This window comes from Macaca nemestrina, chromosome 1 (assembly GCF_043159975.1).
Source record: "Macaca nemestrina isolate mMacNem1 chromosome 1, mMacNem.hap1, whole genome shotgun sequence".
In the NCBI taxonomy this organism is placed as follows: Eukaryota; Metazoa; Chordata; class Mammalia; order Primates; family Cercopithecidae; genus Macaca; species Macaca nemestrina.
The window spans coordinates 216,417,682-216,444,342 of record NC_092125.1 but is presented as its reverse complement, the minus strand read 5'-3'; the positions used below and the strand labels follow the sequence as shown (position 1 = coordinate 216,444,342).

Here is a 26,661-nt window from a genome sequence, read left to right as displayed (position 1 = left end):
CAGAGGGAGTAGGGCAGGGGATCAGGGTTCTAGTGACAGTGGGCTCCTGATGGACACTCGGGACAGCTGTGGGGGTAGAGCGGGGGGTCAGTTACCTCCCAACCTGAGATCGCGAGGGATGGGCTCCCCCTTGGACCCCTCTCACATGTGACACCTGTGAGCACTGTCCTAACTGTCCCGTTGTCCCAGGCTGCACAATAGAGCCACCCGGGAAGATTTCAAAATCCCTGATATCCAGGTTGCACCTCATTCGGAGGACAGTAGAACTTCAGAAGGTCTGGGGTGGGAGCCAGGTGACTGTGTTGGAAAGATCCCCAGCTGAGGGAGGTGCAAGCCACACCACGCTCGATGGGGTGCTGCAGGCTGAGGGGTTGTGGTCCCCTCCGTGGACCAGGCTTCTGGAGGGATTAGGGTGATGGTGGGAGGGAAAGGAGAAGGGACTGGGGATGTTTAGCCGGAAGCAGAGACCACCCATGCGGGGGGACAGTACCCCAAGGCCTGTCTTGTGGAAGAGGGATAGCTCAAGGATTTCATTCACAAGTGAAGGGAGCTGAGATTCAGTTCACAATAATGCTAAGACAGAATTTTCTTTTCTTTTTTCTTTTTTTCTGAGATGGAGTCTTGCTCTGTTGCCCAGGCTGGAGTGCAGTGGCACGATCTCGGCTCACTGCAACCTCTGCCTCCCAGGTTCCAGCAATTCTCTTGCCTCAGCCTCCCAGGCAGCTAGGACTATAGGCATGCGCCACCACACCCAGCTGATTTTTGTATTTTTACTAGAGACGGGGTTTCACCATGTCGGCCAGGCTGGTCTTGAACTCCTGACTTCAGGTGATTTGCCCATCTCTGCCTCCCAAAGTGCTGGGATTATAGGCATGAGCCACCTCGCCCGGCCTAGAATTTTCTATTAGAGTTGTCCAAAGATGGAGGTGGTCACCTGCCACCATGGAGGAGCGTGGTGATTACCCCACCCCCAGATGTATGTGCGTAGAGGGGCTTTCCCTGGGATGTGCCCTTCCGCCTCTATTCTGCAGCCTGGGCAGTAGGGCATTTCTTTTGGGTTGGCAGGGGCTCTGGAAGGAAGAGCAGCCACCAGGCCCAGTGGTCCCAGGTGGGACTGGGAGGGATGGGTTTCTCTGTCCTGTAGTCATCAGCTCCCCTTCCTGTCACCTAGGCCACAGCAGGCACTGGCCCTGTGCAGCAGGTGTCATGTGCACTGACTGTGCTTTTCGGCCCGAGCAGGTGGTCCGGAGGCACATCCTGGGCTCCATCGTGCAGAGCGAAGGCAGCTACGTGGAGTCTCTGAAGCGGATACTACAGGTGCGACTTCAGGGAGTTCTCAAGGGTCTCTGGGGAGAAGCAGGGAGGGCCCTGGAGGGTTACTTTACATGGAGTGTTTGGGGACTGTGGGCAGTTTTGAGGGGACAGGACCACAAGCCAGCACTGCTTTATGGGGACAGACAGTAGAACCTCCAAATGTAGGCAGCAAGAAGTCCTGGCGCCTTGGTGTTCACGGGAGTGTCTTCTTTCTGAACAAAATGGGATTCTTTGAAATGACTCCTGGAGAGCTGAGGGCATATACCCCCATTTATGTCTGGAAGGGACTGCGTCCTTCCTGACACTCTGGGAGCCCCTGGGGCTTGGACCATGTCTTCCCATCCTCCTGAGATCCTTAGGTGGGAAAATGTGTAGGATGGAGTCCTCCTTCTTGCATCAGGAGGGGTAGGATTGAGTCCTCTTTATTGCATCAGGAGGCCCAGGGATTGCTGAGTGGATGCTTGCGTGAAGTGACTAGTGTGTGCCAACCTGAGAATCCCTGAGACAGTGTTTGAATCCCTGAGACAGTGACTTTTCTGGGATGTTGTGGGCTACCAGAGTAAGAACCCCGGGGCAGGGAATTGTTGCTCATGATACCCTCTCTTCCCCTCTCCAGTTTGGATCCTCAGAGAGAGATCCTAGGCGTCAGGCAGGTAGAGATGAACATATCACCTGTCTCTGACAAAGCTGGTTGGAGAGTGATGCTGGGTGTGGGAGCCAAGGGAGCTTGTAGTGACCTTACCACTCACGGGCTCAGTGACAGGCAGAGCTTTGCCCTCAGGCCGGCCTCCAAGGAGCTCCTTGCCAGCAGATGGCACATAAAAGACCCTCTTCCTCCCACCCAATTTAACACAGAAGCATGGGGGTGTTGTGGGTGACCAGTGAGGCCAAGGTGTTATGTTGATGGAGATCCTTCCAGAAGGACACATGAGTGAGGGATGAGTGCCTCCACCCGCGCCACAGGAAGGACCATTCATGGTTGGCTGAGTTCTGCATGAAGGCAGGTAGGGAGAGAGGCTGCGGCCTGGCCTGTGGCCTCACCCCGCCCTCCCCGGCAGGACTACCGCAACCCCCTGATGGAGATGGAGCCCAAGGCACTGAGTGCCCGCAAGTGCCAGGCGGTGTTCTTCCGCGTGAAGGAGATCCTGCACTGCCACTCCATGTTCCAGATCGCCCTGTCCTCCCGCGTGGCTGAGTGGGATTCCACCGAGAAGATCGGGGACCTCTTCGTGGCCTCGGTAAGTGTCCCCCAAACTTTTCCCCCAGCCCACCAAGGTAAAACCACAACCAGTCTGACCCCGGGGCCATGCAGTCCAGTCTCCTGCCTCTGCCTGCTCTCCTTGTTCAAGTCAGTGGGATTAGAGGGTGGCAGGGTCTCTGAGTCTTCCGGACCTGATCTAGGGGTGAGTGTGACACCTTGAAGTGGCCAGGATGTCCTTGGATATAGCTGGCAGGCCATGGTGCTGCCGGAGCCAGGTGGCTGTCCTGGTTCCTCCCAGGTGGCAGCGCCCCTGGCATCCCAGTCACTGTGGGCAGCCACCTGGCCGGTTGCAAGCTCCCTTACCGAGCACTTGAGGGGTGACAAGCCAGTGTGAAATGCTGTGAAAGACCACAACTTTGGCCCCGAGAGGACGTGCCGCAGTGCTGGGGAAGGGGCACTGGCTCATGATCCGGGGGACCTGGTTGTGGTCCCAGCTCAGTTCTGCAACCTAGGGCAGGTCCAGGGCCCACGCTGGGCCCAGGCTTCCCATCTGTGGAATGAGGGGTGCACTGGATTTCTGGCTGTTCTGGCTGAAGTCTGAGGGTCATGGGGTGAGGGAAGGTCACGTTGGTAGCACTCTGCTTTGATGTGTTTTAGGTGATAAGGTTTTGCTAAAAGAAAAAACCTTTTTTTTTTTGAAAGCCATAGTGCTCAATAGAGTCACTAAATAGGTCCGACCTTCCAGGTGTATGTCAGGGGCTCTGGTGAGAGGGTTGGTTGACTCTGGGCCGACCATCCCTCCCTCGGCAACTCAACTCTGGGCACACTGCCTGGTGAGAGGCCAGGAGCACTCTCCTTAAAGGCGGAGGGCCAGGGGCATTCGATTTCATGAACGAATGCAGTAGAATGGGTGTTGCCCCCACCCTCCCTCCACCCCTCTCCTCTCTCCCCACCTCTCCTCCCTCCACCTGTGGGCTTGGGCTGCTGCACTGGGGATGGAGACCTGGGAGGTGAAGGCCCCCTGGGCTCTCCCATGGCACCACCCCATCCCACCTGTGACCTCAGGCCGGCCTCTCTACCTCTCTGAGCCCCATGTCCTCACCCCAGTGAGGGTGATGGATTTGCACAGCTCGAGGCACTAAGGGAGCATGGGGTGAGTGCAGGCTGCCCTTCCGCTCCCTGCACTGAGATAGCCTCCCTGGCCCATACTTGCCTCGTTTCCTTCCGCTCCCTGCACTGAGGCGGCCTCCCTGGCCCACACCGGCCTCGTTTCAGTTTTCCAAGTCCATGGTGCTAGACGTGTACAGTGACTACGTGAACAACTTCACCAGCGCCATGTCCATCATCAAGAAGGCCTGCCTCACCAAGCCTGCCTTCCTCGAGTTCCTCAAGGTGGGCCTCCACGGTGGTACCGGGCCTGGTCGGGGTGGGCGGGGAGATTGCTCAGGCGGGAGGGAGCATTCTGGCCCCAGCTTTGGGTATGACATCGTAGCTTTGGCCTGGACACCTCCCTTCTTCCTTTTGGGGCAGCCCAGTCCCATGGGAGGAAAATCATTGCCTCCTGCCCCTGGGAGGAGGGTAGCCAAGTGTCTCTAAGCAGTTGGGATCCTGGAGCTTTGGCAGGGTGGAGGGGAGACCTGTGTCATCTCGCTGAGCCTTTGCCTCCTATGCCCTGGTGAGTGCGTGGGTCCACCTGGCTGGCCCTGTGGCGGGCTGTGGCTCCAGGATTGCTAAGCTGGTTCCTTTTCCTCATTTATGAAAGGGTGAGAAAATTCCTTAAAGGAGTATCTTGAGCATTGCGTGGGAGAGTAAAGGTTAAAGGCTTCGAAAACTTCAGAGTTCTCATGTGCTGCTGAGCCCAGGCTCCGCTGATTTCTCTGGGAGTGTAGTCTGGTGAGTCAGAGCCCCTGCCAGCAGGGAGCCTGCTGGCTGGCAGAGGATGCAGCTGGGCTAGGTGCCAGGAGACGTTCACATGTGCAGGCAGCCCAGGTTAGATGCCGCGGCCTCGGTGGAGGAACCCACTGTCTCCATCGAAAAGAACAGGGGATCAGGAGGAGCTGCCATCTGACATGGGCCCTGGTGGGGGATGGTGGGATTGTGCCAGGTAAAAGACAGAGGAGAGGCTATATCAGGTGTAAGGATAGTGGGGCAAAGGTCAGAGGCAGGAGGAGAGGGGTGGGAAGGTCTGTTTGGATTCTGGGAGCACTGATGCCTGTTGGGGAGTCCCAGGAGAGAAGGCCTGAGTGTGCACACCGAGAGGCAGCTGAGTTCAGTTTGGGTGGTTCTAGACCTCCAGGCTCAGGGCCTAGGATGTAATATTTCAGGCAATGGGGAGCCATTGAAGGATTTTGAGCTGGGGCAGATGGAAGTGGAGGCAGGTGGAGAAACTGTGGGATTGCAGCATATGGGGGCCAGGACCAGGTAACAGGTGTGTGGATGGAGTGGGGGACAGATGCAAGAGACAGGACAGAAGGCCCCCCCTGTGCCCCGCCCCTTATCCTAGCCCAAACCTGTCTGCATTTAGTTTAAGTGGAGGGAATGGTTGCCTTGGCCACTTCTAGAAGTCTGATGTCTTGAATAAATTACCGAGTTTCCGAGTTATGCCTTTAGTCCAGAGACCTTAAGATGACTGCTTTAGTCTCCTGAGGGTGTGGGGCCATGCAGGGGCACTGGTGGTGGGAGGGATCCCTGGCTGCGGAAGCAGGGACCTCTGTCAGCTCTTCTTGCAAGCCCAGGGATGGGCAGGGTCTTAGGGCCTGGGGAGAGGACCCCAGAATGGGGACAGTGTCTGGACTCTGGGGCACTGGGCCCTCTCTGCAGGGAGTCAGCGAATGACAGAAACTTGTCTCCACCAGCGACGGCAGGTGTGCAGCCCAGACCGTGTCACCCTCTACGGGCTGATGGTCAAGCCCATCCAGAGGTTCCCACAGTTCATCCTTCTGCTTCAGGTACCGCTCGGGATTCCAGCAGCCTCGACCCACAGGGTTTGCCTGTGGGCTGGGAGGCGACTCCTGGGGTGGGAGGGAGGAGGTCCGGGCTCTTGTCCATGATCCACAACCCACCCAACCTGCTGTGGGACTCTGGCCTCATCTTTCTCCACTTCTAGAGTGACACTGATCATAACTCACAGCTCAGTTGGCACACCCCTCTGTGGGGAATGCCGAGAGGCTGCTGGTGGCCTGAGCCTAGGTTGCAGGAAGGGAATGAAGGCACAGGGAATCCCAGGACCCACGGGGCTCCTGGCATGGAGATGTCCAGTAAACGTGCTGAGCTTGGCCAGTTCAGATTCCAGCTGCAGAACAGGGGATGCCTAAGGGACATTAGCCCCACACAGGGTCCTGGAGAGCCTGGGACACTGTCCCAACTGCTGAGGGTCCTTGGGCAGGGGCTGGTCCTCATCAGGGAGCTGAGAGGGTGGTTACCAGACTGAGGGGTCTGGTGGCATATTCCCCTCCACTCTCAGTGCTGCCGGGCTGTGGGAGTAGGCTCTCATGTAACCATACCATTTATCAATTGGTCAGTGATTGATCTATACATTTATTTACCATCACAACCATTTCTAAGTGTACAGTTCAGTGCATTCACATTGTTCTGCAACCATCACCACCACCCATGCCAGAACTTTCTCATTATCCCAAACCGAAACTGTGTGCCCATTTAACAACTCCCGATTCTCCCTTCCCACAGCCTCTGGCAACCACCATTCTACCCTGTGTCTCTATGACTCTGACTGCTCTAGGAGAACACGTATATGTGGAATCACACAATGTTTTTCTTTTCTTGACTGGTTTGTTTTCCTTAGCATAAGATCCTCAAGATTCATCCGTGTCCTAGCACGTGTCTGATTTTCCCTCCTTTTCAAGGCTGAATGATATGCCATTGTATGGAGAGACCACATTTTGTTTACCCATTTGTGTGTCGATGGACATTTTTGCCTCCACATTTTGGCGACTGTGGCTAATGCTGCTATGAACATGGCTGGATAAATATCTGTTTGAGAGCCTGCTTTCAGTTCATTTGAGTCTATTCCTAGAAAGATCCATGCTTTTGTTTTCTTTTTCATTCATTAGCTGTATCTTGAGGTCTTGCTCTGCATCTGGTGCCATGTGTCCTGGCCTCAGGCCGGGCCCTTTGCAGACCGAGTGTGTGTAGGGGGGTGCGCAGGGTGAGGCTTTGCCCAGGCTGGGGTAGAGTTGGTCATGGGTGGGCTGCTCAGTCTCGGCTCTGGCCCGGCAGGACATGCTGAAGAACACCCCCAGGGGCCACCCGGACAGGCTGTCGCTGCAGCTGGCCCTCACGGAGCTGGAGACGCTGGCAGAGAAGCTGAACGAGCAGAAGCGTCTGGCTGACCAGGTGGCTGAGATCCAGCAGCTGACCAAGAGCGTCAGCGACCGCAGCAGCCTCAATAAGGTGAACTGGTCCTCCCACCTGCCTGCCCTCATCTGCCTGCCCTCACCTGCGCTCCTGCCCGTGTCCCTGACCCACGCCACCCACTAGGTGGCAGTGTTCTCTGAGGGAGGGGAGGCCTCGCTCTTCCAGGCCCCCAGACGTGACTTGAGGATTGGATCCTCAGCGGGACCTCCACGTTCATTCCTATTCATGTTATTTTAGGATAAAAGTTCATTTTGTGCATCAGTGTGATTTCCAGTAAAGACTCCAGAAATCAAAGCCTAGTTAAATGAGCAGGCTCTGGAGAGTCAGAATCTGGGTTTAAATCCAGATTTTGCCACAGGTGCTTGCTGTGTGCCCTCAAGGGAATCACCCACCCTCTCTGAATCTCACTTGTTCCCTTTGAAACGAGGAGCATTTAATAGCACCGTATCCCCAGGGCTGCTGCAGTGAAAGAGGGAGCTGGCAAAGCGGCTTCCTGACTGTCCTTAACACAAGAAGAAAGATGAAAAGTCCATACCACATTTTGGGGTTGCCACTTAGGAACATGCTATTAAAAAAAAAATTGAGCCGAGTGTGGTGACTCATACCTGTAATCCCAGCACTTTGGGAGGCCGAGGCAGGCAGATCACCTGAGGTCAGGAGTTCGAGACCAGCCTGGCCAACATGGTAAAAACTTGTCTCTACTAAAAATACAAAAATTAACCAGGCTTGGTGGCACACGCCTGTAATCCCAGCTACTTGGGAGGCTGAGGCAGGAGAATCACTTGAACTCAGGAGGCAGAAGTTGCAGTGAGCCGAGATTGTGACATTGCACTCCAGCCTGGGTGACAGAGCAAAATGCTATGTTTCCAAAGGGGGGGAAAAAAAAGACTTGCAAATGAGTCCACAGAGGAGCCTGTTTTTAAAGCACAAGGTCACCTCACAGAGTCACCTGTTGGTCACTGGAGTCCCTCTTCTTCCCTCTCAGCATATGACATGAACTGCCTGGTGCTTTGCTGGGGTCTCTGGGAGGTCCCACACCCCGGCCCCCCTGCTCACCTACTGGAGCGTTGGGGAGGGCTGGGATAGTTCAGGCTGGGGTGCCCAGGCCCTGGGCACATTGCAGGACTGTTCTTTGGAGAAGGGATACTGTGTGAGGTCATAGGGAGAGGTTTAAATCTTCTGGGGAATAGACTGGGAGGCTCTTGGCTCTGTGGGGTCCTAGAAGCAGAACTAAGGCCTGTGGCTGGCTGTTTCCGGGAGGGAGGTTTTAGCAGCATGGGGAAGACCTTTCTAAGAGTCCAGGAAGGAGTGCCCAGAGGGACGGTGGCCCTTTCCGTGTGCGCTGCACTTTACAGTGTAGAGTGCTGTCTAACTTGCATCAGCATCTTTGCTCTCCACCCCATGGCTGTGAAGTGGGGCGGGGACAAGTCCTCCTGTAGGATCCCCTGCAGTGCCGAGCTTCAGGCAGCCCACATCTTTGGACTCTGCTGCTTCAGGCTAAATTCACGTTGCAGGTTGTGTTGTGACCCACACAGTATTTTATCCTATTTAATTTAATATTCATTTTCATTTTATTTTGAAACAGGACCTCATGCTGTTGCCCAGGCTGGAGTACAGTGGTGCAATAATGGCTCACTGCAGCCTTGAGCTCCTGGGCTCAAGTGAGGCTCCTGCCTCAGCTTCTCGAGTAGCTGAGACTACAAGTATGAGTGACCACATCCAGCTAATTAATTTTTTTTTTTTGTAGAGATGGGGTCTCACTATGTTGCCCAGGCTGGTCTCAAACTCCTGGGATCAAGTGATCCTCCTGCCTCAGCCTCCCAAAGTGTTAGGATTACAGGCATGAGCCACCGTGCCTGGCCCACACGGTATTTTTAAGAACATGGCAGTAGTTGCCAACATTTAAAAATTGGGAGGGATCGTATAAAATTCAGACTTGTGGGTCTCCTCGGAGGGTAGGAAGAGCTGGCTCACTGGCCCACCTTCCCACGCGGCACCAGCCCCCTGAGTGGCTGGTGACCTCTTCCCCTTGGTCCCCACCCACCTTTCCCACTGATGTTACCTGCTGGCCTCTAAGGCATCTGAGTTCACTTTACCTACTCCTGAAGGATTGGGCTGGGGAAGATGAGATGGGCAGGGGACAGCGCCCTCTCCTCGGGATGTCCCCATCCACGTGGCTCAGGTTGGGCGTGAGCGGCAGGGTCACTCTCCACCCCCTGGTTCCAGGCAGGACTAACTCAGCCATCCCCCACACAAGCCTCGAGTTTGGAATGTCTCGGGAGAAAAAGCCTTCAGCCCCGCTGAAGCCATGGCCACCTGTGCTGGCCTTTGTGCTCAGGAATCTTCTCCTCTCCCCACCTTCAGCTCCCTTTTTGGTGACCAAGAGGCTTTCTCTTGCTTTGCCTCATACACCCCTGCAGCCGCAGTGGGGAGAGGCCTCGTGGGAGGAGGAAATCAATTCTGTATTGCTTGGAAAGAGCCATTCTGCCCTCTCCTGTTCTGTGAGGTGGGCCCTGGCTGTTTGATGTTGGGCAAAGGACTGGAGGCTCTAAGCTTCCGTTTCTCCATTTGCCAGGTAAGGGTGGGTTGGACCGTGTGAGATGTTAGGAAGAGTGTGGTGGGGCCTGCACCCTGGGCTTCCCTTCCAGGGCCCTCCCTGGACAGTCCTGGCCAGTTCTGTGACCTGTTCAGTGATGTCCCTATCACCAACACCCAGGGAGAAGCAGAAACGAAACTGGGTGTAACCCGAAACGGAACCATGCCAGCTGTTTCAAAATAGCCTACGCAGGAGCCTCCAAAGGGGACGTTTGTGCAACATCCTGGTTTTCTTTTTCTTTTTCTTGGTTTTAATCTGCCAAAGGGGCAGGGGCTGACTGCCATAGCCCAGGGGACTTTCCTCTTCCAAGTTCTGGGTCTTGGCACATTGGTCAGCCCTTGGGGTGGGGGGCCCTGCTGTCTTCAGGGTCCAAGTAGTGCTCTCTTGAGTTGGCATTTGGTTTGCTTGTGGAAATAGTGAGGTGGAGCCTGGCCTTAGCAGCCATGGAGGACCCTGAGTTCTGCATGTTAGGAGCGGCGGGGCCTCCCCGGCTCCTGTCACACTATGAACTAGCTGCTCAATGCAGGGAACGGTGAACATGGCCTGCTCTGTCCTGTGCTGTCAATCAACAGCAGGCGGGTCTCAGCAGGTCACTTTACCCCTGGAATCTCGGTTTCCTCACCTGGGCAATGGGGAGGGCCTCAAGGACTGCTGAGCTGATTCAATGAGATGTGGAATATTGAGTGCTGTCCTCAGTGCCTGGCACACACTGGGCATTTGGTCCCACTGGGACTTTTGGTTGTGTGTTGACTTAAGAGAGATGATGCTTTGGAGAACAACAGCAGTCTCTCCCGGGGAGGCTTGGGGTGGTCTGTCCTTTTCTCTCCCGGGAAGGCTCGGGGTGGTCTGTCCTTTTCTCTCCTGGGGATGCTCGGGCGTGATCTGTCTTTTTCTCTGGAGAGGCTCGGGGTGATCTGTCCTTTTCTGTCCCAGGAAGGCTCAGGGTGATCTGTCCTTTTCTCTCCTGGGGATGCCTGGGGGTGATCTGTCTTTTTCTCTCCCGGGGAGGCTTGGGGTGATCTGTCCTTTTCCCAGACAGGATGGGGAAGGAAGGGGAGCGTAATGGTTGTCGTCAGAGTCACGGGTTTTGGGAATGAATTTTGCTGAATATCTTCCCTCCCCCCGAAAAAAAATCCCCGTTAGAAAAAAGACGTTTTCCCAGGGGGTCCCTGGGTGAGTTAGTGGCCCTGACACCAGCAGGGGGGTCTTGACATCCAGCCTGAGGTTGCCAAGCGCCTGCTCCGATGCCTGGGGTGTGAAAGTCTTTGTCCTCAGAAGGTGGTGTTATAGACTGGCAGGTCTGTTCCAACTCTGTCATGAGGCTACCTAAGAGGCGAGACAGGCCAAGGCTTTCAACAGGTTGGGGGGCAGGCTGGGGTCCCCTGCACAAGGCCACGCCTGCTCCACCAGAAAGACTATCACAGACAGGAGCTGTCTATGGAGCACACATACAGGGCTGGCCTCTCAGGCCATGACCCGTGCCATCACATGTGACCTGTGCCTTCACAAGTAACCCGTGCCATCACATGTGACCTGTGCCTTCACGTGTGACCCTTGCCATCACACGGGACCTGTGCCATCACACACGGCTGGTGCCCAGAAGGGCGCCATGCTTGCTTTCATGTTTTGTTATGGCCATCTTGAAATTCATAGTCACTTTGAACAAGAGCCTATGTTTTCATTTTGCACTGGACCCCAAGAATCGTGTAGCCAGACCTGGTCACATATTCATTACCTTGTGTGAACAGTAGAGGTAATTGCCCCCACTTCGTAGCTGAGTAAACTGAGGCTTGGACATACGAAGTGACCTGCCCGAGGGCTTCACAGCAGGAGTGGGGACGGGGGCAGAGCTACCTCTGTAACTCCAGAGCTGTGTCCTTGGCAGTGGCAATCAAGCAGAATCCCTACAGAGAGGGGCTGGCAATGGCTGGCTCATCTGAGAAGGGGGCACTGGCTGCTGGGCCCACACGGGTGCTGGTGAATGCTCAGACTCCCTAAGGCCTCCCCAGAAAGGAGACCCCAGCGTGTGGTCCTCTGGTCTTCCTCCCCAGTGCATCTTGTCACCCAGGGATGGAAGGAGTAGCTCCACCTCCTCCGCCTCTCCCAGGCTCAGTCTCCCTTTCTGCACCATGGGAGGATTCTGGGTCTGTGGCGTGGTAAAGCCGCCGGGCCACGATGCTGATGCTGACCTTCCCTGCCCCTCCCCCAGCTGTTGACCTCGGGCCAGCGGCAGCTGCTCCTGTGTGAGACGTTGACGGAAACCGTGTACGGTGACCGTGGGCAGCTAATTAAGTCCAAGGAGCGTCGGGTCTTCCTGCTCAATGACATGCTTGTCTGCGCCAACATCAACTTCAAGTAAGTGAGCCTGGGTTGGAGGGGGCAAGCACCCCTTCCTAGATGCTCCGTCCCGCCCTACTCCAGTCTCTCTGCCGCCCACTGCAGTGGGACCCCACATGAGCTTGGTTTAGATTTCCAATATTCCTCTCCATCCCTCTCGGCCTGCTCTGCCGCTGGTCCCCAATGCTGGGAAGTACCTGGAGCAGTCATCGGGGGCAGCCCTCAGCCTTGGGCACACAGCTGTCCATGGTACAGAGTTGTCTGTTCTGGAACTCTGCAGTTGGTGACTAAACAGTGGTTTTGTCCACACTGAAATTCATGAGATTCTTCCTTGTGTCTACCCCATATCCCTGTGGCTTTAACTCAAATCTGTTTTGCTCTGGCCAGATTGCAGAATTTCTCAATGTGAGCCTTTGCCTTTCCCCCACAGACCAGAGCATCGTCATCAGCCCAGAGGAGCCTGGTTTCCTGGTTCTGGGCCAGGGGTTGTGGAAATGCCCAGAGCCCGGCTGCTGGGCTGTGCCTGGGAGCCGGAGCCCTGGTGCGGGGTGAGGGCGAGGCTTTAGGCCGGAGCCTGAAGATGTGGCCCGTCAGTTGCTTTAGGCTTCTGGGTATCTTATGTTTTACTCACACAGGGAGCCCAAACCACGGGTGAGACATAGGAGAGATCCAACATTCTGGGGCCTGGCTGCCCGAGGCCACGTGGGCCTGGTGCTGGGTCTTGGGCCCTGCTGTTCTCCAGCCTTCCTGCCCTGCCCGGCTCACCTGCTCGTGTCCCCTGCTTGGTCCTGCGGGGGACCCTCTATCAAATGCTCCCTGAGAACTTCAGCGGTGGTTTTTCTAGCCAGGCTCTTAGGAGAATCTCTGCTCTCAATATTTGACAAGACTTTTATTTTATTTTTATTTTTATTTTTTTATTTTATTGTTTTTTTTGAGATGGAGTCTTGCTCTGTCTCCCAGGCTGGAGTGCAATGGCACGATCTCAGTTTACTGCAACCTCCGCCTCCCGGGTTTAAGCGATTCTCCTGCCTCAGCCTCCCAAGTAGCTGGGATTGTAGGCACCCGCCACCACGCCTAGCTTTTTTTTTGTTTTTGTTTTTTTATTAGAGACGGAGTTTCACCATGTTGGCCAGGCTAGTCTCAAACTCCTGACCTCAGGTGATTGGCCTGCCTCGGCCTCCCAAAGTGCTGGGATTACAGGCGTGAGCCACTGTGCCCCACCTTGACACCACTTTAAAAAAGCATCACAGAAGCAATAGTATGGCCACAATCACCGAAATCTAGGAGGGAAACAATCACCTCGGTAGAATGTGAATCTCAGCATAGCTCTCCCGCCTCCCAGCTGAATCAGTTCTAGGCTCTGGACTGAGTCAGCTTGGGCCTTCCTGGGTTTGGCCAGAGTAGGTTTGGGGATTTTCTGTGGTTACCGATCACGAGTCCTGAAAGGGGACAAACAGGGCTGTTTCAGGACCTGCGCACTCATTCACCATCCACCCATTTGTCCACCCGTCTATGAATCTATTGAATGTAGACCGAGACCTGGCCCCCGCCTCCAGGAGCTCAGGGCCTGGTTACGGACTCAGGCAAGGAAGCCTCTGTCACAGATGGGTCTGGGCAGGGCTTGTGGCTGACCCATTCGTTCATTTACTCACTCACTCAATCAAAGATGGTAATTCTTCAGTCCCATTTATATCCTGGACATCATACGGTGCCGCGGTATGATGAATACCCTCTCTGCCTTCATGTTGCTCTAGCGCAAAGTGCAAAGTGGGGTGCTAGTGGCCCAGTGTTGGGGAATCAGTTTGGGTGATTTAGGCTGAGTCACTTCACTTGGCTGAGAATCAGTGTCCTTGTCTGGGATCATCCAAGCTTCCTAGCGGGGCTGTTGTGAGACCTAGAGATGAAGGAAGGCCCGCCTCTGTCCACACCTGGCCTCTGATGCCCTCACTCCCCGCAGGAGGCTGTCTGCCCTTCCAGCCCCATGGCCGGCCCCCCATGGGGTCACAGCCCCCAGATTAGCCACTCCTTTGTAATAACAACCTCCCTTTCCTTCTTGTCTGTTTTCCCAGGCCTGCCAACCACAGGTACGCGGTTCAGGGGGCTCCGGGGCTCTGGGGCTCTGGTGGCATGTGGTTCTGGACATGGGGCTGGGCCCTGGGCGCCTGGTGCTTCTACCCTGGTGAGGGCTCCCTGCTCTGCCTGGCTTGGTTTTGGCCTGAGGTCTTGCGCTGGGGCTGCGTGAAGCCTGGCTGAGCTGGTGTGGAGGAGCATTGCCCTGGGCCAGCCCTGGGGCGGGGTGGCTGCGGCCTCTCCACGGCCTCGTCCTCTCTGTCCCGACAGGGGCCAGCTGGAGATCAGCAGCCTGGTGCCCCTGGGGCCCAAGTACGTGGTGAAGTGGAACACGGCGCTGCCTCAGGTGCAGGTGGTAGAGGTGGGCCAGGACGGTGGCACCTATGACAAGGACAACGTGCTCATCCAGCACGCAGGCGCCAAGAAGGCCTCCACCTCAGGGCAGGCCCAGAGTGAGTACCCCCTCTCTGTGCCCTGCATGCATCACCCTCGCCCTCACCAGCCACAGCCTGGGCTGCTCCTACCCAGGCTTGGCCCCGTCTTGGGGACTCCTACACAGGCTGATGGGTAGCTTGGCTGGGAAGCTCTTGCTGGTTTTGCAGCCCCACCCTGGACCGAAATGCAGAGCTACGGCCTCACTTGGGTGTGCGCAGGTACATCTCCCAATCCATGCACTTCGCTCCGTCTCCACATTGGGTGCCACACACCCAGTCCTGCTGTGGCAGCTACCTGGCTGCTCTCCTTCCTTCTTCCTACCTGTGCCCCCTCCCTGTCCATCCTCTGCGCATCCCCAGGGCTGATTCTTCAAAACGCAGGTCAGATCAGTGCGTGTCATCCTTCCCTAGTGGCTTCCCATTGCCGGTCCTGGGGGCGCCCCACCTGCCTCACTCACCTCCCTCTGCCCCTTCTCTCTGCTGCAGCCATGCCAGTCTCTCTGGGCTCCTGGATGGGCCACGCTCCCTCCCACCATGCCCTCTCCAGCCTGTGCCTTTTGCCAAGTACTCTCCTGCCATCCTGTTTTTGTCTCATCTATGCTTGTCTCAAATGGCATTTCCTCAGAGAAGCCTTTTCTTATGCCCTCGTGCTGAGCCAGGTTGCCCCTCCTGTGCTCTCAAGACCTCTGGTGCATTTTCCCCTTTATGAGTGATTGACCGGTTGATGTCTCTCCTCTCAGCCTGGCTGCAGCCCTGTCCGGGAGCGCAGGGCACGATGGGCGTTAATAAGTGTTCCTTGAATGCACGCAGGATGCTAAATTGCAGGGCTAGCAGAAAGGAACCCTGTGCCCAGAGGCATCTTCCATGGGTGAGAAAGGCACTGGGGTTTCACTTCCCCCTCTGTCTACTGTCTGACCCGGGAGGTTGCCTCATGGGCCGCTCACAATTCTGGAAATTCTGAGGGAGCGATTGCACCACCTACTCTTGCCGTCTGGGTGCTGGTCTGGGACAGCTGTGCCCGCTTGCCGATGCTGTCTCTTTCGGCAGCTCTGCTGGGTGGGAAGAATCCTCTGGCCCACGTGCCTTCCTCAGAGGCACCCTCTGCGCTGGCTCGACCGCACTCTCCCTCGCCGCCGCTTGGGGCACAGGGTTCCTTTCTGCTGGCCGCGGGGTCTAGCATCCTTCATGCACTCCAGGGTTGCTTAGGGGATCCCTCCTTCAGTGACAATGACGTGTCTGTAGCCTCATTCCTCAAACCAGAGTCACGTACTGCCAGACCCCTTCTAAAGGGGAAAGAAGTTCTTGTGGAACCCTTCATTATATTGTATTCAAATATATACAAATACAAACCCCCCTGAAATCAACGCCTTCTGCTTATAGCCTCTGAAGAACCATAAAACCAAAACCAAACCACAAACTGAATAAAAATAAAGCTACAAAACCATAACATTCCAATTAACAGCATTAATGTAACTTGATGGATGATGTTGTTTTGCTGAAACCAATTTGCTCACAATGTGGATGTGGCGCAGGCCCTGGTGGAGCAGGTGCCTCTGCGTTTTCGTGCCTGTGCCACAGGGTGCCCTTTGGGGATCTGCATTTCCCATGAGCTCCCCAGTTTGGGTCACTGCAGAGCCCCTCTGATGTGAGCGCATTGTCCACATCCCAAGCTCGCCACGCTCTTTGCTTGTTGCCCGGTGACCATTCAGGTGCCACAGTCCATGGAAGCCTTGATACCAGGCAGCAGAGTGTGGCTTTAAACTCATTCCACACAGGTGACTCAGGATACGCACCTGTTTTTCAGATCATTGTCTCAATGAAAACCCCCATTAAGGCTTCCCCTCCATTCCCCTGGGGCTTCGTAAGACCTCAGTGTGCAAAACCATGGCCTAGAGAATACAGTCCAGATTCCTAGCCCGGTGTTCAAAGCCTTCCCATCTGGTCCTCCTGGACCCTCCTGCTCTATCTCTAGCTGCCGCCCCGTACCCCCATCTCATCCTTACTCCATCTGTATCATCACTGGGGATCTGGGCCCACTCACCCCATTACTGTCCCACCACGCCTGATATTTCTCCCCACCACCTCCTACCACCCACCTTCGTTAACTGACCGCTTCTTCCACCACTCGTCCTGCCCAGGTCATAAGCTCCGGAAGAGTGGGGACCCTGTCTGTCTTGTGTACTGCTGTCTCCAGTCTCTAGCATGGAATCTGGCACACGATAGGTCCTCAGGCTGTCTTTGAACAACTTGCTGTTCACGGGGTGCCTCAAGCCACAGTGCCTTTGCACATGCTCTTGTCTTTCTCTCCCCGCAGTGCCCACCACACTTCCAGCCCCATGCAGGCCCCTCCCTGCTCCCAGGCACAGCTTGCTCTTGGTCTTGTGGTCTCGTACAGCCCTTTGTACGGACTGACTGTGGCCTGGATCTCAGGTGTTAGGCTTCACCCTTGAAAGGATCTGGCTTCCCAGCTAGTCTGGGTGCTCTGGGCAGGGTAGGAACTGGATAATGTTACTTTCTGGATCTTTTTTGTTGTGAGCAGATGCTTGGCTTCTTGTTAACGCCTTCTTCACCTGAGCCCGAGTTGGTCTCTTCTCTGCCCAGATAAGGTGTACCTCGGCCCCCCACGCCTCTTCCAGGAGCTGCAGGACCTGCAGAAGGACCTGGCCGTGGTGGAGCAGATCACGCTTCTCATCAGCACGCTGCACGGCACCTACCAGGTACGTGGCCTGGCCTGGCCTTTTTGGCCTGAGCTCCCTGGTGTGGGCAGTACCTGGATTCAGAAAGCTCAGTAGGGAGGGGCTCCTCTCCTGGCCCATGCCCACCATGCGCTTCTGGCTTCTGAGCTCCCATAGGCAACCGTCGCTGCTGAAGCTCTGTGTCCCTGCCTGGAAGTCTCTTGTGCGGCCCCTGGTTCGGGTACACCCTCTGGTTTGGGTTGAGTGGACCCTGGCTGTGGGGTCTTTGTTTGTTCTCTGCACAGTGGCCATTCCGTCATGTGGCCCCTCCTGGGCCTCTGCCCAGTCTGGAAGGGAAGTGGCTGCGATGGCCTGTCCCTCTCAGAGGAGGGCTGCCAGGTGGGATCTGAGTCCAGGGCTGGGAAGCCTGGGGCATGGCGAGTTGGCTTCCTGCTTGGGGCTAAATGTGCAGCCTCAGTGAGGCTCCAGGACTTCTTCAGTTCCCTTCCTCTGGGGTGCTGTGATTCCTATAGGATCTGGGGTGGCTTTTGGGGAACCAGTGGGCTGTGTGGTAACCTCATTCGCCTCCTGAACCCTAGAACCTGAACATGACCGTGGCTCAAGACTGGTGCCTGGCCCTGCAGAGGCTGATGCGGGTGAAGGAGGAAGAGATCCACTCGGCCAACAAATGCCGTCTCAGGCTCCTGCTTCCTGGGAAACCTGACAAGTGAGAGGAGGGGGTCTTGGAGGGAGGGCTGCTGCCTCTGCTGGGCTTCCAGTGGAGCAGGGGATCCGGAGAGGGTACCTGGAGCCCTCTTATTTGTCAAGATGCCATGGTGGGAGTGGATATGTAGGCATCGTGGGCAGTGTCTGGGATAGCACCTGGCACGCAGTAGGTGCTCATGGAAAGACTGTGGAATGAATGAATGAATGAACACCCTGGTCATATCCTGGATAAGCCTGGCTCACTGTTAGGATACTCAGACACTCTGCCATTGGTCAGTTCCATTGCGCTATGTCCTTTTCAGTCACATCAGCCTATCTAGGCCCCCAGGCCAGGCCCTGGGTTTCCTCTCTCTGGACCCAGCCTCCCCGCAGCACTACCTTACCCCCAAAATGCCCACCACAGAAGCTGTGCACAGTAGACCCCAACTGAGGTTTGTGGAACTGATGATAGACGTAGCTGTTTGGCCCAGCAGAGACAGGGGAAGGTATCTTTCTGGTCCTCCTGAGGCTTTGTAAGTTGGGTCTTTTTATTTCCACTTTACAGATGAGGAAGGTGAGGCTCAGAGAGTTACAGGAGAGGCTGAAGGCCACATTGTGAGAGACAGAGCTGGGTCCTGATGGGGTCTGACTCTGAAGCCGAGGCCAGTGCAGTGAGGGGCTCAATGCCCAGGTTTTGGCTTCCAGGGTGGGGTGAAGGTGGGGATAGAGTGTCACAAGCACAGTGGCTGCAAGGAAGAGAAGGTTGGAGCACTATCATTTGAGGCAGGACCATGGGCTTGGTTCCCCAGGGAACCATGTGCAGGAGTCAACAGCTTTGAATCTACTGCCTCTCTGCCGAGTGGCCTGCCCATCTCCCTTCTTCCGTCTCCCTTCTCTCTGCCTCCCATTCTCCACGCACACCCTAGAGGCTTGTGACACTGCCCTGCCCACCTCCCAAAGGGCTAGGAAGGCCCCCACTGCTCCGAGGTGAGAGGACAGTATGGTGACAACAGCAACCTCTGGTTGCCCCAAGCTGGTGCTTAACCCGATTCATTCATTTCTTCATTCATTCATGTGTCCACTCAGCAAACATTTACTGAGCAACTGCCCCATGCCAGGTGCTGGGAACAGACCCAAGTGAGACCCATTCCTCCCTCTAGAGGCACGTGGTCAGACACGTAAGGTGTCTAAGGCCTGTGGACAGCTGACCGCTGACTAGGTGGAGTCGCAGCCTGCAGAGGCTCTGCCGGGCACAAAGCCAGAGGCTCCCGGAGCCAGGCTGGGGAGCGTGGCTCGGCCACTCTGGCCAGGTACCTCCCTCTGGGGGCCATTGTGGGTGAAGGGATTCCTCCTCCAGGGGACTGAGGCTTTGCCAGGCCACTAACCTCTTTGGCCACGTTTTGGGGATGCTCCGACCAGACCTCCCCAATCTCCAGGGCACGTGGGTTGGAGGAAGTACTACGTGACAGCCGGGGGAGCCCAGCCCTTGTGTGGGTACTCACACATCCACCCTCACCCTTCTCACCGCAGGTCCGGCCGCCCCATCAGCTTTATGGTGGTTTTCATCACCCCCAACCCCCTGAGCAAGATTTCCTGGGTCAACAGGTTACATTTGGCCAAAATCGGACTCCGTGAGTATAGCCCCAGGGAGAGTGCCTCAGGGGGCAGGGGTGCAGAGAGGGGAGGTTTGGGGTGTGTGAGGGTACAGGATGGGTGTTCAGGGTCTGTGGGGGGCAGGGAGGCTTCTGAGTGGGAGGGAGGCGGTGTGGTGGAGAAACAGCTGGGGCCGGAGCCAGAGCCCTGAGGCTCTGCTCTGTGACCCTGGACAAGTCACTTCCCCTCTCTGAGCCTCAGCTTCCCCAACTAGGAATTGATGGAACTTGACAGAAAGTAAATTAGTGGTTGCCAGGGACCTGGGAGGAGAGGGTAATGGAGAGTGACTGCTAAGGGTTTTTTGGTGGAGGTGATGAAATGTTCTAAAATTAGATGGTGGTGATTTCTTAACTCTGTGACTACACCAAAAATCAGTGACATGTGCACTTCAAAAGGGTGCATTTTATGGTAACTGAATTATATCTCAATAAAAATGATACCTGGAAAAATGATGCAGGTTGGACTATACTGATTCTCAAAGACCAAAGACCTCACTACTATGCTTTTCTTTCGGTGCACCCCATGATACGAATACAGATACATAAATGGATATTTATGTGCACTTTTCTGAGTATTTTATGTGCATCTTTTTCATTTCACATTCACAATAGCCCTAAGAGTTAGGTCTGTTGAGAATCTCTTTTCCATTGAGGATTCTGAGGCCCAGAGAGGTGCAGGGACTTGCCTGAGGTCACACAGCAGGAAGGGGCAGATCTGGGCTGCAGACCCTGGGCGGCCTGCCTCCAAAGCCCGGTCTCGATCCCTGTCCATTCTGCTTCCTCGGCTTGGCAAGAGTCTGTCTGCAGACTGCGTTCATTAAGTTGTAATTACTTTACTTGTCCATTTTTTGAGTTGATGAGAGGCTCATGTACCCTCCAGAAAGAGCTATTATTCCCTATGATGTACCACAGTTCCCATTTGCCGATGCCAGCCAATAGCAGGGACATTTTTTTTGATTTTGTTTCTGGTATGATCTTTCTATAGAGAAGCACACATTTCCAACAGGTTTTAAAACATTTACAGAAGGCCGGGCACAGTGGCTCACGCCTGTAATCCCAGCACTTTGGGAGGCTGAGGCAGGTGGATCACGAGGTCAGGAGATCGAGACATGCTTGCTAACATGGTGAAACCCTGTTTCTACTAAAAATGCAAAAAATGAGCCTGGCACATGCCTGTAGTCCCAGCTACTTGGGAGGCCAAAGCAGGAGAATTGCTTGAATCCGGGAGTTCGAGTTTGCACTCCAGTCTGGGCAACAGAGCCAGACTCCATCTCAAAAACAAAACAAAACAAAACAAAACAAACATTTCTGGAAAGAAGTCAGGACCTTTGGCTGGGCGCAGTGGCTCACGCCTGTAATCCTAGCACTTTGGGAGGCCGAAGTGGGCAGATCACCTGAGGTCAGGAATTCGAGACGAGCCTGGCCAACATGGTGAAATCCCGTCTCTACTAAAAATACAAAAAAATTAGCCAGGCGTGGTGGCATATGTCTGTAGTCCCAGCTACTCGGGAGGTTGGGCAGGAAAATCACTTGAACCCAGGAGGCGGAGGTTGCAGTGAGCCAACATCGTGCCACTGTACTCCAGCCTGAGCAATAGAGTGAGACTCCATCTCACAAAAAAGAAAGGAAAAAAAAAAAAAAAAAAAAAAGAGGACCTTTGTCACTGGTTTTCATTAATTGAAAAAAACTATTGAGACTCTACGTAATTTTGGGCATGGGGGAAAGAATAATGACAAAAGCAGAGAGATCTCTGCTCTCAAGGAACTTAAATTTATGAGGGGCAGGAAGGAGGACATTAAATGGGGAGCAAATCTGCAAGCAGGAGTTATGCTGTGCAGGGCATAGAGCTGGCCTGGGGCTGCCATGTGGGGGACCTGGAGGCAGGGACCTCAGAAGCTGCACAAAGATCTGGGCGGAGTGATCCAGGCATGGGGACGGCACGTGCAAAGGCCCTGAGGTAGGGACAGAAGGAAGCCAGAGTGGCCAGCACTGGCAGATGAAGGGGAGGGAAGTAGGTGGGTGGGTATGTTGTGGGCAGGTTTTCTGGGAAGCCAGGGAGAGCCGTATGGGATTTGTTCTGGGCATGATGGGAAGCTGTGCATTATAGCATTGAGAGCTGAATAATGTCCTGATCTGATTTTCATTTAAGTGGGTCATTCTGGCTGCTGTGGGGAGAGGGCATGGGAGAGGCAGGTGTGGAGGTGGGGGAAGGAATGGGGAGGGGTTGCCTGTGGGGGAACCTGGACCAGAGGCTTCTACTCAGCCCATCCCTTCTTGGATCCAGTGTTGATATTGCTCTGGCCTCAGCTGGATGTTTCTGGGTGACAGAAAGGCCTTTGGAGTGTGCAGAAAGGGTTTTAAGCAGAAGCTGCCCTGTCCCTGGCAGAAGACTTTGGGAATCCTGGCCCTCAGAAAGGCTAACGTGGCTTCCCTGCCCCTTGGACCATGCGCTCCCCTCCCCACCCCGCGCATCACTTCCATCCTGGGAAGTGCCCAAGCCCCATGTGTACACCTGCTTTAAAGGCAGATGACTCTCCTGTTTGAACAACATGTGCTTTGCTGCATGGGGCTTGGTGCTGGAGGAATGGGAGATGGCGATTCAGGCAGCCCCAGCTCTCCGCAGCCTGTGAAGACGCTGGGCTGCCTTATCTCCACACAGCTTCACTGCAGCAAAAGTTTTAATGGAAGGAGAGTCATTTGAAATCTTATTTGAATGCCTGTGTTCCCTTGGGGCTTGAATTATTTGTTTCTTTTATTTTGCCAGTACTTTTTTTTTTTTTTAATCTGCAGTGCCTGGTTTGGGAGGGGACGATAATATGAGCCTGTTAGAAATAGAATATGTTAAAAACATTTATTCCCAAAGCCTGTTATTCCTTTATTTTATTTTCTGTATCTTTCTCTCTCCCTGACTACAGTGTGTCAGGATCGTAATCTGAAGATTGAGAAAGGAGAGGGATGTGGTGGGGGAGCCTGGGATCTGGGAGAGTGTATTAGCTCTGCCCTTTGGAGGGGCAGGGAGCCCTGGGGAATCTGCGGACCCAGTTCAAACCCCAGCATGGCCACCACCATACCTTGTGGTCCTGGGAAAGGCAGACTCCATCCCGAAACCCAGTTTTCCTATTTGTGAGTTGGACTAGATCTCCAAGGGCCCTGTTGCATTCTTTGGCACACAGGAAGGTTTGAGAGGCGGTAAGGCGTGGTCCTCAGCACCATGGGAAATGGAGCCAGACCATCCAGGTTCCGTTCCCAGCTCTGCCACTGACCAGCTCTGTGATCCCGGCAAACTACTCTGAGATGCCTTGGATTTTCCATCAGAAAATGGGGAAAATGCCAGTGCCCCCTGCACAGGGGTCACATGAAAATGTGGGGAGATGGTGTGTGGAAGATGCCTAGACAGCCAGCCCTTGGCACATAGGAGCTGTCAGAGAGGCTCCTAGGTCAAGCAGTGTCTGCATTTCAGAAGGGGAATGGCCTTTCTGAGGTCACACGCGATTTAGTACAGGGCCAGGATATCTTCCTACCTCTTTCTACCGGTTCGGCTCTTGTTAGGGCTTGAACAGGGCTGTAGATGGAAGGCCCCAGAGAAGGAAGAGGTGAGGTAGGGGGCTCCCTGATTTCCCTTCCTGTGCCCTCCCCCAGCACCACCTGCTCTGCCCACACAGCTGCATTGCTGCCCCATACCCTTGGGCCCTTGGAGCTCCTCCCACCCGTGGCCCTCCTCATTCCCACCTCTCAAGGGGACATGGGCCTGGCAGGCCACGGCCAATGCCAAACTCACAGGGACATAACCAGGTGGCCCAAGGCAGTGAGCCTGAGCGCAGGGCTGGGCCCTCCCCTCCCTTGCCGCCTCTCATTTGGTTTAGTTTCCTGGCCCGTAGTCATCACACTGACGCCAGTTTTCCTTCCAGTGGTGACTCCAGCTGCTGGGTCCTGAGCACAGCCCTGGCAGCGTGTGAAGTGCGTTCTAGACCTCATCATGTCCTTTAACCCTCACTGCTGTCCCACAGGCTGGTGCTGGGATCTGCCCACGCCCTGCAGCTGGAAGGGATGGGTCTACTCTCCAAGGAGGGCATGGCCTTGGAGCCTGACCCTGGTTTTACCCCAGCTGGGAGGCTGGCCACTTGCCTGGCCTCCCTGGACACCAATGGCCCTCTCTGTAGGGGCAGGTGGTTGGATGAGATGCCTGCTGAGGTCTGGCCCAGTCTGACGTCTGTGGCTGTGGCCAGCAGCATCTCTGTGGTGCTGGGGAGGTGTGAGCGGTATCTTGAAGGTGGCTTTAAGTTTGCGAGGTTCGGGAAGAGCAGTAAAGGCATGATACTGGGACTGAGCCCAGTAGGAGTCTGGGAGGCAGGTCGGGCTGGAGAAGCGGGGCAGGGCCTGCGGTGGGCTCAGCTGCCCTCAGTAATAGGAGCAGCGAGGACAGCGACCATCATGGCTGCTATTTCCAGAGTGCCTGGTGTCTGCTAGGCATGATATATATGATTTCCAGTGCTCACAACTCCATATGGTTGGAGTTCTTTCCCCCATTTTCTAGATGAGGCCACAGGCTCAGAGAGGGTAAGTACCTGGCTCCGTGTCACACGGCGAGTTGGAGACTGAGGTGGGATCTGCCCGGGTCCTTCTAGCAGACCAGAGGGGATTGTTCTGAGGGTGGTGGGGGATCTGCAACCCTGGAGCTGTTCCCTGTGTCCCATGGGGAGCTCTCATGCCCAGGGGGTGTTGGCAAACAGAGCTGGGCGCTAAATAAGCCCCCACTTAGTGTCAAATGGAAATCGCAGCTCTGCCGTCGGTGCCAGTTCTTAATGTCACTTATCCCAAGCGGGCTTTCAATTTTCAGCGACAGCAGCCTTCTCATTTGGTCTCTGCCACTCTGGTTTTGTGATGGGAACAATGGCAGTGGCAGATGGGGAGCAACGACTCCATTTTCTTGTAATGTCCCCAGTCGCAGGCAGGGAAGGCACCATCTGGAAGGAGAAGGTCAGATCATTAAAAAAATACATACAAATAAATTGCCAGGACTTGATGGGCTATGGGTGTTCGGGGAGGAAAGAGAGGAGCTGAGCTCTGGGTGCCCTGGTGACAGGGGCTAGGGCGGGGAGATGCTCGCTCACCTAGCTCCTGCAGGCTGTGGGGTGAGGAATTGGGGGTCCAGACCAGAGCTCTTGTCTGGTAGAGGTGAGGATCTGCTTGATTGTAAGTTCCTTGAGAGCAGGGACAAGCTCTCAAATCTGGCCTATCTTTATTTGCTGCCCAGGGGCTTGTCCAAGAGGCGGCGTGGTGAGCCCCGGCACGCTAGGAGAGGCTAGGAGAGGCTAGGAGAGCTGCGCTGCCCCGGGACGAGCTGCGTTGCAGGCACCATGCAAGGTGCCCCCGTGGGTTAGTTCCTTGGCACCTGGGCCTTCCCCTGCTTTCCCCTTTCCTCTGCTGGCCAGCGTGGAGTGTGGATGGAAGGACCTGTTTCCCATGATGGCTGTGAGGATGCAGTGAGGCAGTGTGGAAACTGTGAGGTGGGGGCACGTAGAAGTGTCTGTTATGGCAATGTGCGCGCCCTGTGCTGTCGTGCCCTTTCCCTGAGGGTCTCTCATGTTGGCCTTTCCTCCCTAGTGGCAGGGATCAGGTCTTACGTAACTCTGCTTCCAGGGCCCAGCAGGGTAGAGGGCCGGACATGGAGGACGACGGCTCTGGGCCCGCTTCGGGAGTGAGTTCACTGCTCAGTGACTCAGGCCGGAGGGTGTGAGCGCGCTGGGTGCTGGCGCCTTCACGTCGTTATGCCTGACATTTGGGAATGTCTTTCACTTCTCAAATAGCATCTCACCTGCCACCTCATTCCAGCTCCTCCTGCTGTGCTGGCGTTCAGATGCCGCCTCTCTCGGGCAGCGATGGCCTGCGACTGCTCTCAGGGTGGTCCTTCCTCACTCATGTCCAGCCCTTCGCTCTGACCCGGCAGGATCTCTTCGATGAAAGCGAGTCAGATTAATGTTCATGTCAGGGGTACATCTGACAAACCTGGAAAATGAAGCTCTGAGAAAAGAGACTTTTTGTTCGTGTCCCTGAATGTACTGATGGTCCGTGGTGGGTCCAGCGCTGCGTGAGTGGGTTGGGTGAGGTGTGGAAGGAAATAGGGTGGGAGGTTTCGGCCTTCACAGAACACCGACATGGTGGAGGAGCCCCTACTTCCATGTGCGCACACACACGCGTGCACACATGCACATGTGCACGCACACAAAGGAAGAAGAGCCACACTGGTGGAGGAGCAGGGAGTAGCTCTGAGAGGTGTGATACCCTCCAGTGGGCTGAGGTGGTAGAGGCCAAGACATGGAGACATGGGCGGTGCAGGCCTCTCTAAGAAGGAGAGAAACCAGCCCTGGGGAGCTGAGGGGTAGAGTTCCGGACAGAGGGAACCTCCGGGCCCGTCCCAGTGAGGTTGCTGAGCACAGTCCAGCTCAGTGGAGCTGGTGGCCGAGGGAGGAGGCCGGGGAGGGAAGGGGCCTTCGCAGCTCTTCCAGGAGAGTTTGGATCTTATTCTGGGCAGACTGGGTCTCCATTGATGTTTCCAAGCAGGGGAACGGTGAGGCCAGATGTAAGTTTTAGCAGGATGGGCCTGGCTGCTGAGTGAAGACGACTGTAGTGTCAGGGGGCCCTGGTGTGGCTGGCGGGCACTCTTAGGCGGAGCTGGCCCCTCCTAGGGGAGAGGCAGGCTGGCTGTAGGTCCCAGCTTCCTCTCTGTCACGGAGAAGTGCGTTGCAACACAACGGTTCAGTCTGTGACCTGCCCTTGTGGCTCTGGAGCTCTGGGCACTCCTCAGCGTGGGGTCACTGCAGTAAGTGGCCTCTCTTCCTTGGGCCACCTGTCCATGTGTCTGGCTGCCTGCAGCAGAGCTACTCCAGCATCACCGGGCCCACAGGCCTTTGCGACGGAGCCTCGGTGGGCGTGGTTGCTGAAGGCTGCCTGGTCTAGTCCAGAGAATTCAGTCTTGGGTTTCAGACCTAGGCCTGAATCTGGGTGCTGCCCCCTAGCCATGGCTGTGGTCTGGCTGTGTTACCAAATCCCTGAGTGCCAGTGTCGTCCTCTGTGGGGTGAAAATAATGATTCTGACTCTGCTCAGCAATTGTGAAGACTAAGCCAGGGCATAGACGGTGGCGCTCAGTGTGGTGCCTGATGTGTGGGCGCATAGTAGGTGGCGTCTTCCTCATGCCCATCCTTGCTGTGGGCTTCCTGGAAGGGAGTCCTCATAGGGAGCGTAAAGGAGGAAGGGATCCTCCACAGGGAGAATTCTTCAGAACAGATAGTGGTTTATTCCTCC

At 55.4% G+C, this 26,661-nt stretch overlaps 1 protein-coding gene across 13 annotated transcripts in view; it reads left to right on the top strand.

Annotated features, from left to right (window-relative positions):
* The window catches only part of LOC105483137 (Rho guanine nucleotide exchange factor 10 like), a 180,456-nt gene that overhangs the window by 102,960 nt on the left and 50,835 nt on the right, over window positions 1-26,661 (top strand). For 9 of the 13 annotated variants that reach the window (XM_071099483.1, XM_071099497.1, XM_071099489.1 and 6 more), the window contains 11 exons: window positions 1,240-1,317; window positions 2,373-2,552; window positions 3,791-3,907; window positions 5,371-5,463; window positions 6,752-6,925; window positions 11,695-11,840; window positions 13,892-13,906; window positions 14,163-14,344; window positions 16,928-17,043; window positions 17,601-17,728; window positions 19,237-19,337. In XM_071099483.1, coding sequence (XP_070955584.1) covers window positions 1,240-1,317; window positions 2,373-2,552; window positions 3,791-3,907; window positions 5,371-5,463; window positions 6,752-6,925; window positions 11,695-11,840; window positions 13,892-13,906; window positions 14,163-14,344; window positions 16,928-17,043; window positions 17,601-17,728; window positions 19,237-19,337 — 1,330 coding nt within the window. The remainder of the gene's footprint in view (window positions 1-1,239; window positions 1,318-2,372; window positions 2,553-3,790; window positions 3,908-5,370; window positions 5,464-6,751; window positions 6,926-11,694; window positions 11,841-13,891; window positions 13,907-14,162; window positions 14,345-16,927; window positions 17,044-17,600; window positions 17,729-19,236; window positions 19,338-26,661) is intronic. The other 4 variants (XM_071099499.1, XM_071099494.1, XM_071099492.1 and 1 more) reach the window with 1 other exon arrangement.